Source organism: Oncorhynchus clarkii, unplaced genomic scaffold (genome assembly GCF_045791955.1).
Source record: "Oncorhynchus clarkii lewisi isolate Uvic-CL-2024 unplaced genomic scaffold, UVic_Ocla_1.0 unplaced_contig_10937_pilon_pilon, whole genome shotgun sequence".
NCBI classification, from domain to species: Eukaryota; Metazoa; Chordata; class Actinopteri; order Salmoniformes; family Salmonidae; genus Oncorhynchus; species Oncorhynchus clarkii.
This window is the reverse complement of record NW_027258105.1, coordinates 17,501-29,969: the sequence shown is the minus strand read 5'-3', so window position 1 is coordinate 29,969 and position 12,469 is coordinate 17,501. Positions and strand designations below refer to the sequence as shown.

Genomic DNA, 12,469 nt, shown 5'->3' with positions numbered 1-12,469 from the left:
AATGGCTGGATTGACATAATATTTGTTGTGCTCAATCAAGACCCCAAGTGGAAGAAACCTGTTGATTTGGTGACCTCTTGACCTTTCCTCTAGCGCCACCGTGGGGCCTTTACATTTCCACTTTCACAGCTGCTTATTGTCTAGTTGGTACTTATACTCAGTTCAACAATCTACTGCTGATTTTATTATTTTTTTTGTTATATCACTCTATAGATGATATTGTTAATTTATTTTATTTTGAAGAGGTTAACGTATATTTAAAGTTATATTCATTTTAAGTTATTCATCAATGTTAAGAGAATTTTCCATTCAAGAATTTGGTACCAATTCTATGCATATCCTGGCTTCAGGGCCTGAGCAACAGGCAATTTACTTTGGGCTCGTCATTCAGACGGGAAGTGGAGAAAAATAGACCCTAGCCTGAAGAAGTTTTAACGTTAGGAGAATTTTCCATTCAAGAATTTTACCATTAAAATTACATTTAGACTGTAAAAGATAGCCTTTAGCACATTTCTTATAGAGGGTATCAGTCTTGCATCAAATAGTGAATTCACAGCTCACTGTCAGTAAAATATCGTACAGTAAATTTTGGACTACAAGAGAGCTGCAAGGCTGCGAAGGTAGAGTTATTTAAAGCTTTGAATGGGTCGATTGGGTTCTGGGGGTGTGTGGTTACAGCAATTGCAGGGTTGGTGTGGCCTGTGGTGGTGGGGCCCAATGTGATATCTTTTAATGGGACCCAAAATCCCTGCCGGCGCTCCTGGATACCCCATCCAAAGTGTAATTAATAACTTCACCATGCTCAAAGGGACATTCAATGTCTGTTTTTTTTTTTTTTTTTTTTTTTTGTATCTACCAGTGGCGGTTGGTGCCGTTTAAGATGAGGGAGGACAAAAAAAAATGTAATGGGCACAGACTTTTTTCTATTACAGCATATTGGATATTGGATGTCGTTCATATTCCATTCACCCAGTTCAACGTAACATCGATAGGTTTTAGACCACTACGTGATGCTCACATTTTCCATGTCCCCATCATGAGGTTGCTACAACCGTCCTAGACTATGAATAAAAGATTACAGCGTAGGTGTACACAGGTTGAGATACAGTTGAGTAATCAAGGTGAAAGACAGTGACACATTCAATACCGCCTTCAACACTCTTGCCTGCATCTAGCTGATCTAGGGTGTAGTCATTAGTCCAACAGTTGCAAACAAGAGTTTCTATTGGGCAAATGCATGTATGTTAATCCTCGTTTTTTTCTCCCGTTTGCTTCCGTTTAAGAAACGTTTTTCAACAGAATCGGCGGAATGAATACACCCCTGATTACAAGCAAACCGAGTTGACTTTCATAGCAGTCACATACGAACAGCATGATCACTTTGATCGTTGTATAATTCCTTCTCACATCTACACTCTCTCCTCCTGTCACCTTTTCCCTTCGGTTGTGGACTTCAGTGCACAACACATCTGCTGTCTGTGACAAGACAAAGATAACATTCCTAGCCAAACATACATATCATAACCGCTACACACAGCATACATCGTTGTCACCATGTTAACTTCATAGTCAACATAGCTACTGGAACTAACTAACGCGTTAGTAAACCTGCTACAATCATGCAGCACAGTGTACAGTCAGCAGCAAGCAGTTTAGCAATAAATTAATAAAACCAAATGTTTACCTTGACTTGGAAGAGTTCCAGTGTTGGATAGCCATAGCCAGCTAGCTAACATAGCATCCCTCTCTGTTGGATAGTCATAGCCAGCTAGCTAACATAGCATCCCTCTCTGTTGGATAACCATAGCCAGCTAGCTAACATAGCATCCCTCTCTGTTGGATAACCATAGCCAGCTAGCTAACATAGCATCCCTCTCTGTTGGATAGTCATAGCCAGCTAGCTAACATAGCATCACTCTCTGTTGGATAGCCATAGCCAGCTAGCTAACATAGCATCCCTCTCTGTTGGATAGCCATAGCCAGCTAGCTAACATAGCATCCCTCTCTGTTGGATAGCCATAGCCAGCTAGCTAACATAGCATACCTCTCTGTTGGATAGCCATAGCCAGCTAGCTAACATAGCATCCCTCTCTGTTGGATAGCCATAGCCAGCTAGCTAACATAGCATCCCTCTCTGTTGGATAGCCATAGCCAGCTAGCTAACATAGCATCCCTCTCTGTTGGATAGCCATAGCCAGCTAGCTAACATAGCATACCTCTCTGTTTGAGCCGGGTGTTTGAGTAGGCTAAACTAGCTAGCTAAGTAAGTGAAAGTGAACAAAAATACAACTAAATAGAGCTCTCTCTCTCTCTCTCTCTCTCTCTTGCTTCTACTTCATTTTTAAAGTGATTAATTTGTTCAAAACTTTTCAACTATTGTATTTCTCTTTCTTGGAGTCAACTACTCACCACACTGTATACACTGCAGCGCTAGCTAGCTGTAGCTTATGCTTTCAGTACTAGATTCATCATGTTATACACTGCAGTGCTGTCTAGCTGTAGCTTATGCTTTCAGTACTAGATTCATCATGTTATACACTGCAGCGCTGGCTAGCTGTAGCTTATGCTTTCAGTACTAGATTCATCATGTTATACACTGCAGCGCTAGCTAGCTGTAGCTTATGCTTTCAGTACTAGATTCATCATGTTATACACTGCAGCGCTGGCTAGCTGTAGCTTATGCTTTCAGTACTAGATTCATCATGTTATACACTGCAGCGCTGGCTAGCTGTAGCTTATGCTTTCAGTACTAGATTCATCATGTTATACACTGCAGCGCTAGCTAGCTGTAGCTTATGCTTTCAGTACTAGATTCATCATGTTATACACTGCAGCGCTGGCTAGCTGTAGCTTATGCTTTCAGTACTAGATTCATCATGTTATGCACTGCAGCGCTAGCTAGCTGTAGCTTATGCTTTCAGTACTAGATTCATCATGTTATACACTGCAGCGCTAGCTAGCTGTAGGTTATGCTTTCAGTACTAGATTCATCATGTTATACACTGCAGCGCTGGCTAGCTGTAGCTTATGCTTTCAGTACTAGATTCATCATGTTATACACTGCAGCGCTGGCTAGCTGTAGCTTATGCTTTCAGTACTAGATTCATCATGTTATACACTGCAGCGCTGGCTAGCTGTAGCTTATGCTTTCAGTACTAGATTCATCATGGTATACACTGCAGCGCTAGCTAGCTGTAGCTTATGCTTTCAGTACTAGATTCATCATGTTATACACTGCAGCGCTGGCTAGCTGTAGCTTATGCTTTCAGTACTAGATTCATCATGTTATACACTGCAGCGCTAGCTAGCTATAGCTTATGCTTTCAGTACTAGATTCATCATGTTATACACTGCAGCGCTGGCTAGCTGTAGCTTATGCTTTCAGTACTAGATTCATCATGTTATACACTGCAGCGCTAGCTAGCTGTAGCTTATGCTTTCAGTACTAGATTCATTCTCTGATCTTTTGATTGCGTGGACAACATTCATGCTCCAAGAGCTCTGATAGGTTGGAGGACGTCCTCCCGGAAGTTGTCATAGTTACTGTGTAAGTCTATGAAAGGGGGTGTTATAGGAAACTTTTATAGGGAACTGTTATTGGTTTGCCACAACTCTGAATTAAATTGAGGCCAAAAGGTTAATTCCACTTTTTTTTCTCAGAACTCTTGAAAATACGTAGCAAAGAAGAAGGAGGGTTGGGGGTGGTTCAATTTGACGTACAGCCCACGTTTGTGTTGGTAGCACACGACAAGTTGAATCAGGTGAGTTTGTCTGAAGCTACTGGAGGACTGGAGTTGGGCTGTTGGTGGTACTGGAGGACTGGAGTTGGGCTGTTGGGGGTACAGGAGTTGGGCTGTTGGGAGGACTGGGGGACTGGTTGGGCTGTTGGGGGTACTGGAGTTGGGCTGTTGGGGGTACTGGAGGACTGGAGTTGGGCTGTTGGGGGTACTGGAGGACTGGAGTTGGGCTGTTGGGATACTGGAGGACTGGAGTTGGGCTGTTGGGGGGACTGGTTGGGCTGTTGGGGGTACTGGGGGACTGGGTTGGGCTGTTGGGGGTACTGGAGGACTGGAGTTGGGCTGTTGGGGGTACTGGAGGACTGGAGTTGGGCTGTTGGGGGTACTGGAGGACTGGAGTTGGGCTGTTGGGGGGTACTGGAGGACTGGAGTTGGGCTGTTGGGGGTACTGGAGGACAGGAGTTGGACTGTTGGGGGGGGTACTGGAGGACAGGAGTTGGACTGTTGGGGGTACTGGAGGACAGGAATTGGGTAACAGGGATATCACATCAAACAAAGATTTGAAGCCTGAAGTTTATGCCGTTTGAATTCTGAGAGATGCATTCTGGAACAAATTCCCGTGGGAGGATAACTCTCCAGTAGGAAGGGATGGCCACAGACGTGATGTATGAAGTATCACACCATTTGATCGAGCTCCAGATTCTAGTGTGAAGTCGTCTGTTTGATAGCTCCCCCTGCTGTCTTCCAAGGCCACTCTCGTGAGTTTTCATGTTCATTATCGTGGGGCATTCAGAGTCCATACGTAACAAGATGTGGTTTTCTTCTCAGCAGAACGAGTATGACAACAGTTCGTATCTTCGGCGACGTTGTAGCTGGGTGGGGGTTAACTGATTGTAGTTGTATTCGATGATATATTTTAGGTCAGCTCATTGAGGAAAAAAAATCAACTTAATAACATCCCCTTAGGGAGTCTTAGAGGTTTTACATGTATACATTCTGACCACACAACAACTGACATCAATTAACTCCTTCAGTTCCATCAGCCTCTAGAGATGACGGATCACCTGGAATGAGACTGAACCAGCTTTTCTGTGGTTGAGGAAGATAGTTATCTGAAGACGGGCATCTTGTACAGTATGTTGCCGTCTTGTCTCCATTGATCTTTCAGACCTGTATCAGTAACCATCTCCTCTATCATATGGGCTCATAGTCGTTACATACAACTGATGTTATTGCCATTGTGTCGCCATAGTGAACGTTATGCTACTGACGTTACAATTTGACGGTATTATTCAAGACACAATCAAAAGGCTAAAAGGCACACATTGATCATTTTTCATTTCTTTATGCTCTTAATATTGGTTAATAACTTGATTGGTGGAATTATTGTTAAAAAAGAAGACAAATTCAAACCGTCTGGGTGAAAAAAAACAACTATTCAACAGTTTATGGTGTCCTGACTAGAATTATAGTGTGTGGTGTGTGGTGTGTCTGTGTGTACTGTGTGTGTGTGTGGTGTGTCTGTGTGTACTGTGTGTGTGTGTGGTGTGTCTGTGTGTGTGTGTGTGTGTGGTGTGTCTGTGTGTACTGTGTGTGTGTGTGGTGTGTCTGTGTGTGTGTGTGGTGTATGTGTGTGTGTGGTGTGTCTGTGTGTGTGTGTGGTGTATGTGTGTGTGTGGTGTGTCTGTGTGTACTGTGTGGTGTGTGTAGTGTGTCTGTGTGTACTGTGGTGTGTGTGTGTGTGTGGTGTGTAGTGTGTCTGTGTGTACTGTGGTGTGTGTGTGTGTGTGTGGTGTGTGTAGTGTGTCTGTGTGTACTGTGGTGTGTAGTGTGTGTGTGTGAACTGTGTGTGTGTGGTGTATGTGTGTGTACTGTGTGTGTGTGTGTACGTAGTGTGTGTAGTGTGTGTGTGTGAACTGTGTGTGTTTGGTGTATGTGTGTGGTGTGTATGTGTGTGGTGTGTGTGTGTGAACTGTGTGGTGTGTGTGTGTGTAGTATGTGTGTAGTGTGTGTGTGTGTAGTGTGTGTGTAGCGTGTATGTAGTGGTGTGTAGTGTGTGTGTAGCGTGTGTGTGTGTGTAGTGTGTGTAGTGTGTGTATGTGTGTGTGTAGTGTGTGTGTGTGTGTGTGTGTGTTTGTAGCGTGTAGTGTCCAGACACTCTTCATATTAGCATCATTAGTGGTTCAGCTGCTTCAGGACTTGAAATGTTGAAGATCTTGTAGTGTGAAGATCTTGGACCTTCTTCTGAGGCATAGAAGACTTCCACATCATCCCCTGAAACAAAGTCAACGTCTGCGTCCCCCATAAGGCCCTGTTTAAAAAGGTAGTGCACTACACAGGCAATAGGGTGCCATTCGGGACAGATCCAAACACTTTCCTTCAGAAGTCATTGGTGCTTCCTGCACCTCATCTGAGACTGCAAGACTTTAAAGTTAATACAACATTTACATTTTTTTTTTTTTTTTAAACGGACAAATTAATTAAATATCAAATTCCTGCCAAAAAAAAGTAAAATTTTCCATCCTCTCCAATACATAGAGACACATGAAATGAATATTAGGAGACCTGATGTACAGCATCCACTGTTAAAAACGATTCAAACAGCTCCTAACTAGAGCCTCATAACTATGTTCCGAATGGCACCTATTCTCTATACACTACACTGCTTTGGACCAGAACCCATCTCGACCAGAACCCATCTGGACCAGGGCCCATCTGGACCAGGGCCCATCTGGACCAGGGCCCATCTGGACCAGAACCCATCTGGACCAGGGCCCATCTGGACCAGAACCCATCTGGACCAGGACCCATCTGGACCAGAACCCATCTGGACCAGGACCAGGGCCCATCTGGACCAGGGCCCATCTGGACCAGAACCCATCTGGACTATACAGGGAATAGGGTGCCATTTGGGACGAATCTTTCGAAAGGATTGTGCTGTCACACACAAGTGTACTTCTTGCATATCCCAACTCCCCCGAGACACCTGCAGGGAGTGGGGTCACGGTCAGGGTCACCATATCCCAACTCCCCCGAGACACCTGCAGGGAGTGGGGTCACGGTCAGGGTCACCATATCCCAACTCCCCCTGAGACACCCGCAGGGAGTGGGGTCACGGTCAGGGTCACCATATCCCAACTCCCCCTGAGACACCCGCAGGGAGTGGGGTCACGGTCAGGGTCACCATATCCCAACTCCCCCTGAGACACCCGCAGGGAGTGGGGTCACGGTCAGGGTCACCATATCCCAACTCCCCCTGAGACACCCGCAGGGAGTGGGGTCAAGGTCAGGGTCACCATATCCCAACTCCCCCTGAGACACCCGCAGGGAGTGGGGTCACGGTCAGGGTCACCATATCCCAACTCCCCCTGAGACACCCGCAGGGAGTGGGGTCACGGTCAGGGTCACCATATCCCAACTCCCCCTGAGACACCCGCAGGGAGTGGGGTCACGGTCAGGGTCACCATATCCCAACTCCCCCTGAGACACCCGCAGGGAGTGGGGTCAAGGTCAGGGTCACCATATCCCAACTCCCCCGAGAGACCTGCAGGGAGTGGGGTCACGGTCAGGGTCACCATATCCCAACTCCCCCGAGACACCTGCAGGGAGTGGGGTCACGGTCAGGGTCAACATTGTACAGAACCCCTGGAGCAATTAGGTTTACAGTGCCTTGCTCAAGGGCACAGCGACAGATTTTTCATCTCTGTTACTGGCCCAACACTCTAACCACGAGGCTACCTGCCATCCTGAGGGATAATGTTTCCTGCATTCATACAACAATAAACAGACACCATTAATATCTCACTAACCCATAAGGGTATGAACATGTTTGACATGATATCTACAACTAGTGATGTAAGATGTAAAAGAAATGGACCAGCCACATCTAATTCTAGGACCTGTCTGTCTGTCTGTCTGTCTGTCTGTCTGTCTGTCTGTCTGTCTGTCTGTCTGTCTGTCTGTCTGTCTGTCTGTCTGTCTGTCTGTCTGTCTGTCTGTCTGTCTGTCTGTCTGTCTGTCTGTCTGTCTGTCTGTCTCTGTCCGTCTGTCTCTGGGTCTCTGTCCGTCTGTCTCTGGGTCTCTGTCCGTCCGTCCGTCTGTCTCTGGGTCTCTGTCCGTCTGTCCGTCCGTCCGTCTGTCTCTGGGTCTCTGTCCGTCTGTCTCTGGGTCTCTGTCTGTCTCTGGGTCTCTGTCCGTCTGTCTCTGGGTCTCTGTCCGTCTGTCTCTGGGTCTCTGTCCGTCTGTCTCTGGGTCTCTGTCCGTCTGTCCGTCCGTCTGTCTCTGGGTCTCCATCCGTCCGTCCGTCCGTCCGTCCGTCCGTCTGTCCGTCCGTCTGTCTCTGGGTCTCTGTCTGTCTCTGGGTCTCTGTCTGTCTCTGGGTCTCTGTCCGTCTGTCTCTGGGTCTCTGTCCGTCTGTCTCTGGGTCTCTGTCCGTCTGTCCGTCCGTCTGTCTCTGGGTCTCCGTCCGTCCGTCCGTCTGTGAGCCCAGTTCTCAGATCTTTCTCCTGAAGTATACTATCTCACTTGTGCACAGCTTCCCACACATTGAATGAAAAGTGTTGTATTGGTGAGTTTATGGGCTGGACTAGAGGGAGATCGTATGCCAGTCCTTTCCTTTCAGATCCATGAAGGGAAGTGAACAAGTGCACACTTGGAAAGAAAGAACAGAGAATTGGCAAGCAGGGCAGAGAGAGGCCTTTTAGGAGCCTGGCAGTAGAAGTGTTGGATGTACAGGGTGGCAAGGCCGACCAGCCAGCAGGCACAGTCCCTCGGCCCCTCTGAGCCCCTCTCAGCCCCCCCTACACCCCGCTGAGCTCTCTCTTTGTTGTGGACACACAGAGACGTCTTTGTCTGACCCAGTGGGCCCATTCAGGTCTCTGGCTGCCTCCTCACACAGAGGGACACTTCACTTTCTTTTCACGTTGTTGTTGGAGGGCTGGAGCTGAGGCTGGGCCTGGGGATGAGGATCGTACGGTCCAGGCTTGGTGCCGTTGCTGCTGCTGCTGCTGCCTCTTGGTTTGTTGCTCTGGCTCAGTACAATCACAGTCAGAATACTGATGATGTGAATGTGGAAGTACATTGACCTACAGGGGGGAAAGAAGATGTGATGAAATGCTACTGAAACCAAAACACCAAAGATGGACAGAATAAGAGAAAAGGTAGAGATGACACACTTGTCCTCCATAAAGACAACTGACGGTAGAGATGACACACTTGTCCTCCATAAAGATAACTGACGGTAGAGATGACACACTTGTCCTCCATAAAGACAACTGACGGTTAGAGATGACACACTTGTCCTCCATAAAGACAACTGACGGTAGAGATGACACACTTGTCCTCCATAAAGACAACTGACGGTTAGAGATGACACACTTGTCCTCCATAAAGACAACTGACGGTAGAGATGACACACTTGTCCTCCATAAAGATAACTGACGGTAGAGATGACACACTTGTCCTCCATAAAGACAACTGACGGTTAGAGATGACACACTTGTCCTCCATAAAGACAACTGACGGTTAGAGATGACACACTTGTCCTCCATAAAGACAACTGACGGTTAGAGATGACACACTTGTCCTCCATAAAGACAACTGACGTTAGAGATGACACACTTGTCCTCCATAAAGATAACTGACGGTAGAGATGGCACACTTGTCCTCCATAAAGACAACTGACGGTTAGAGATGACACACTTGTCCTCCATAAAGACAACTGACAGTTAGAGATGACACACTTGTCCTCCATAAAGACAACTGACGGTTAGAGATGACACACTTGTCCTCCATAAAGATAACTGACGGTAGAGATGACACACTTGTCCTCCATAAAGATAACTGACGGTTAGAGATGACACACTTGTCCTCCATAAAGACAACTGAGGAACATTGTGTCCAGGGCTTATTAATAAGATAATAGAACACTAAGCTACATACGACCATCATCGTTAAAGAGACACATTTGACCAGTAAGGAAAAAATAACCTAAATGAATGTTCACCTGTAGTACTGCATGGTAGGTTCTACTGCCAGCAGTAGGAAGGGCATGACGGTGTAGCAGATACACAGCTGAGTAGCTGCCCAGGTCACTACGTCATAGACGAGCTTCACAGGATGAGAAGACAGGAAATACTGCCGGACGTTCTTACGGACCTGCGGTGTGGGAGACAGGAGAGAGAACACAGGGATGGTCGGCCCTGGGTGAGGCTGAGATGATGAGACACGTGAGGTGAGTGCTGTGTGTGTGTGTGTGTGTAAGTGTGTGTGTGTGTGTGTGTGTGTGTGTAAGTGTGTGTGTGTGTGTGTGTGTGTGTGTGTAAGTGTGTAAGTGTGTGTGTGTGTGTGTGTGTGTGTGCGCTGTGTGTGTGTGTGTGTGTGTGTGTAAGTGTGTGTGCTGTGTGTGTGTGCTGTGTAAGTGAGAGAGTGAGTGAGGAAGACAGCGAGAGAAAGAGAGCGAGAGAAAGACTCACAGCTCTGTCAGTGTGATGGGTACAGCAGTAATAATGGTACTCACAGCTCTATCTGCCAGTGTGATGGGTACAGCAGTGATAATGGTACTCACAGCTCTATCTGTCAGTGTGATGGGTACAGCAGTAATAATGGTACTCACAGCTCTATCTGCCAGTGTGATGGGTATAGCAGTAATATTGGTACTCACAGCTCTAGCTGCCAGTGTGATGGGTATAGCAGTAATAATGGTACTCACAGCTCTTGCTGCCAGTGTGATGGGTATAGCAGTAATAATGGTACTCACAGCTCTAGCTGCCAGTGTGATGGGTATAGCAGTAATAATGGTACTCACAGCTCTTGCTGCCAGTGTGATGGGTATAGCAGTAATAATGGTACTCACAGTCCTGCCAGTGTGATGGGTACAGCAGTAATAATGGTACTCACAGCTCTAGCTGCCAGTGTGATGGGTATAGCAGTAATAAAGGTACTCACAGCTCTATCTGCCAGTGTGATGGGTATAGCAGTAATAATGGTACTCACAGCTCTAGCTGCCAGTGTGATGGGTATAGCAGTAATAAAGGTACTCACAGCTCTAGCTGCCAGTGTGATGGGTACAGCAGTAATAATGGTACTCACAGCTCTAGCTGCCAGTGTGATGGGTATAGCAGTAATAATGGTACTCACAGCTCTAGCTGCCAGTGTGATGGGTACAGCAGTAATAATGGTACTCACAGCTCTTGCTGCCAGTGTGATGGGTACAGCAGTAATAATGGTACTCACAGCTCTAGCTGCCAGTGTGATGGGTATAGCAGTAATAAAGGTACTCACAGTTCTAGCTGCCAGTGTGATGGGTACAGCAGTAATAATGGTACTCACAGCTCTAGCTGCCAGTGTGATGGGTATAGCAGTAATAAAGGTACTCACAGCTCTAGCTGCCAGTGTGATGGGTATAGCAGTAATAATGGTACTCACAGCTCTAGCTGCCAGTGTGATGGGTACAGCAGTAATAAAGGTACTCACAGCTCTATCTGCCAGTGTGATGGGTATAGCAGTAATAATGGTACTCACAGCTCTAGCTGCCAGTGTGATGGGTATAGCAGTAATAATGGTACTCACAGCTCTAGCTGCCAGTGTGATGGGTACTGCAGTGATAAGGGTACTCACAGCTCTATCTGCCAGTGTGATGGGTATAGCAGTAATAATGGTACTCACAGCTCTAGCTGCCAGTGTGATGGGTACAGCAGTAATAAAGGTACTCACAGCTCTAGCTGCCAGTGTGATGGGTATAGCAGTAATAATGGTACTCACAGCTCTAGCTGCCAGTGTGATGGGTATAGCAGTAATAATGGTACTCACAGCTCTAGCTGCCAGTGTGATGGGTACTGCAGTGATAAGGGTACTCACAGCTCTATCTGCCAGTGTGATGGGCACAGCAGTGATAATGGTACTCACAGCCCTGCCAGTGTGATGGGTACAGCAGTGATAATGGTACTCACAGCTCTATCTGTCAGTGTGATGGGTATAGCAGTAATAAAGGTACTCACAGCTCTAGCTGCCAGTGTGATGGGTATAGCAGTAATAAAGGTGAAGTAGTATCCGGGGTAAACTCCATGCCATAGAGCTGACAGGATGAAGGTCAGAGCTGTGGGGTAACGGGGAGCACGGTCGTAACACACACTGAAGAGAGAGGAGACAGGATGAAGGTCAGGGCTGTGGGGTAACGGGGAGCACGGTCGTAACACACACTGAAGAGAGAGGAGACAGGATGAAGGTCAGGGCTGTGGGGTAACGGGGAGCACGGTCGTAACACACACTGAAGCGAGAGGAGACAGGATGAAGGTCAGAGCTGTGGGGTAACGGGGAGCACGGTCGTAACACACACTGAAGAGAGAGGAGACAGGATGAAGGTCAGGGCTGTGGGGTAACGGGGAGCACGGTCGTAACACACACTGAAGAGAGAGGAGTTATAAACAGACCTGGGTCAGATATATTGTTATGCAGTTAACAGAATAAAATAAACATTCATGAATGTACAGAAAATTGGTTTTGTACTAATGTTATGCATATGTGGACATTATCTTGGTAGAATATCTCGGTAGAATATCTCGGTAGAATATCTCGGTAGAATATCTCGGTAGAATATCTTGGTAGAATGTCTCGGTAGAATATCTCGGTAGAATATCTTGGTAGAATGTCTCGGTAGAATATCTTGGTAGAATATCTTGGTAGAATATCTCAGTAGAATATCTCGGTAGAATATCTTGGTAGAATGTCTCGGT

General features: G+C 46.7%; 1 protein-coding gene across 1 annotated transcript in view; it reads right to left on the bottom strand.

Moving 5' to 3' along the window:
• Positions 1-8,110: 8,110 nt before the first annotated feature.
• Positions 8,111-12,469, bottom strand: part of LOC139395672 (lysophospholipid acyltransferase 1-like) — a 17,668-nt gene continuing 13,309 nt past the window's right edge. The window contains exons 11-13 of the mRNA XM_071142999.1: positions 11,735-11,867; positions 9,742-9,893; positions 8,111-8,821 (exon numbers count right to left, since the gene is read on the bottom strand). Of these exons, the coding sequence (XP_070999100.1) occupies positions 8,644-8,821; positions 9,742-9,893; positions 11,735-11,867 (463 nt within the window). The 3' untranslated portion in view covers positions 8,111-8,643. The remainder of the gene's footprint in view (positions 8,822-9,741; positions 9,894-11,734; positions 11,868-12,469) is intronic.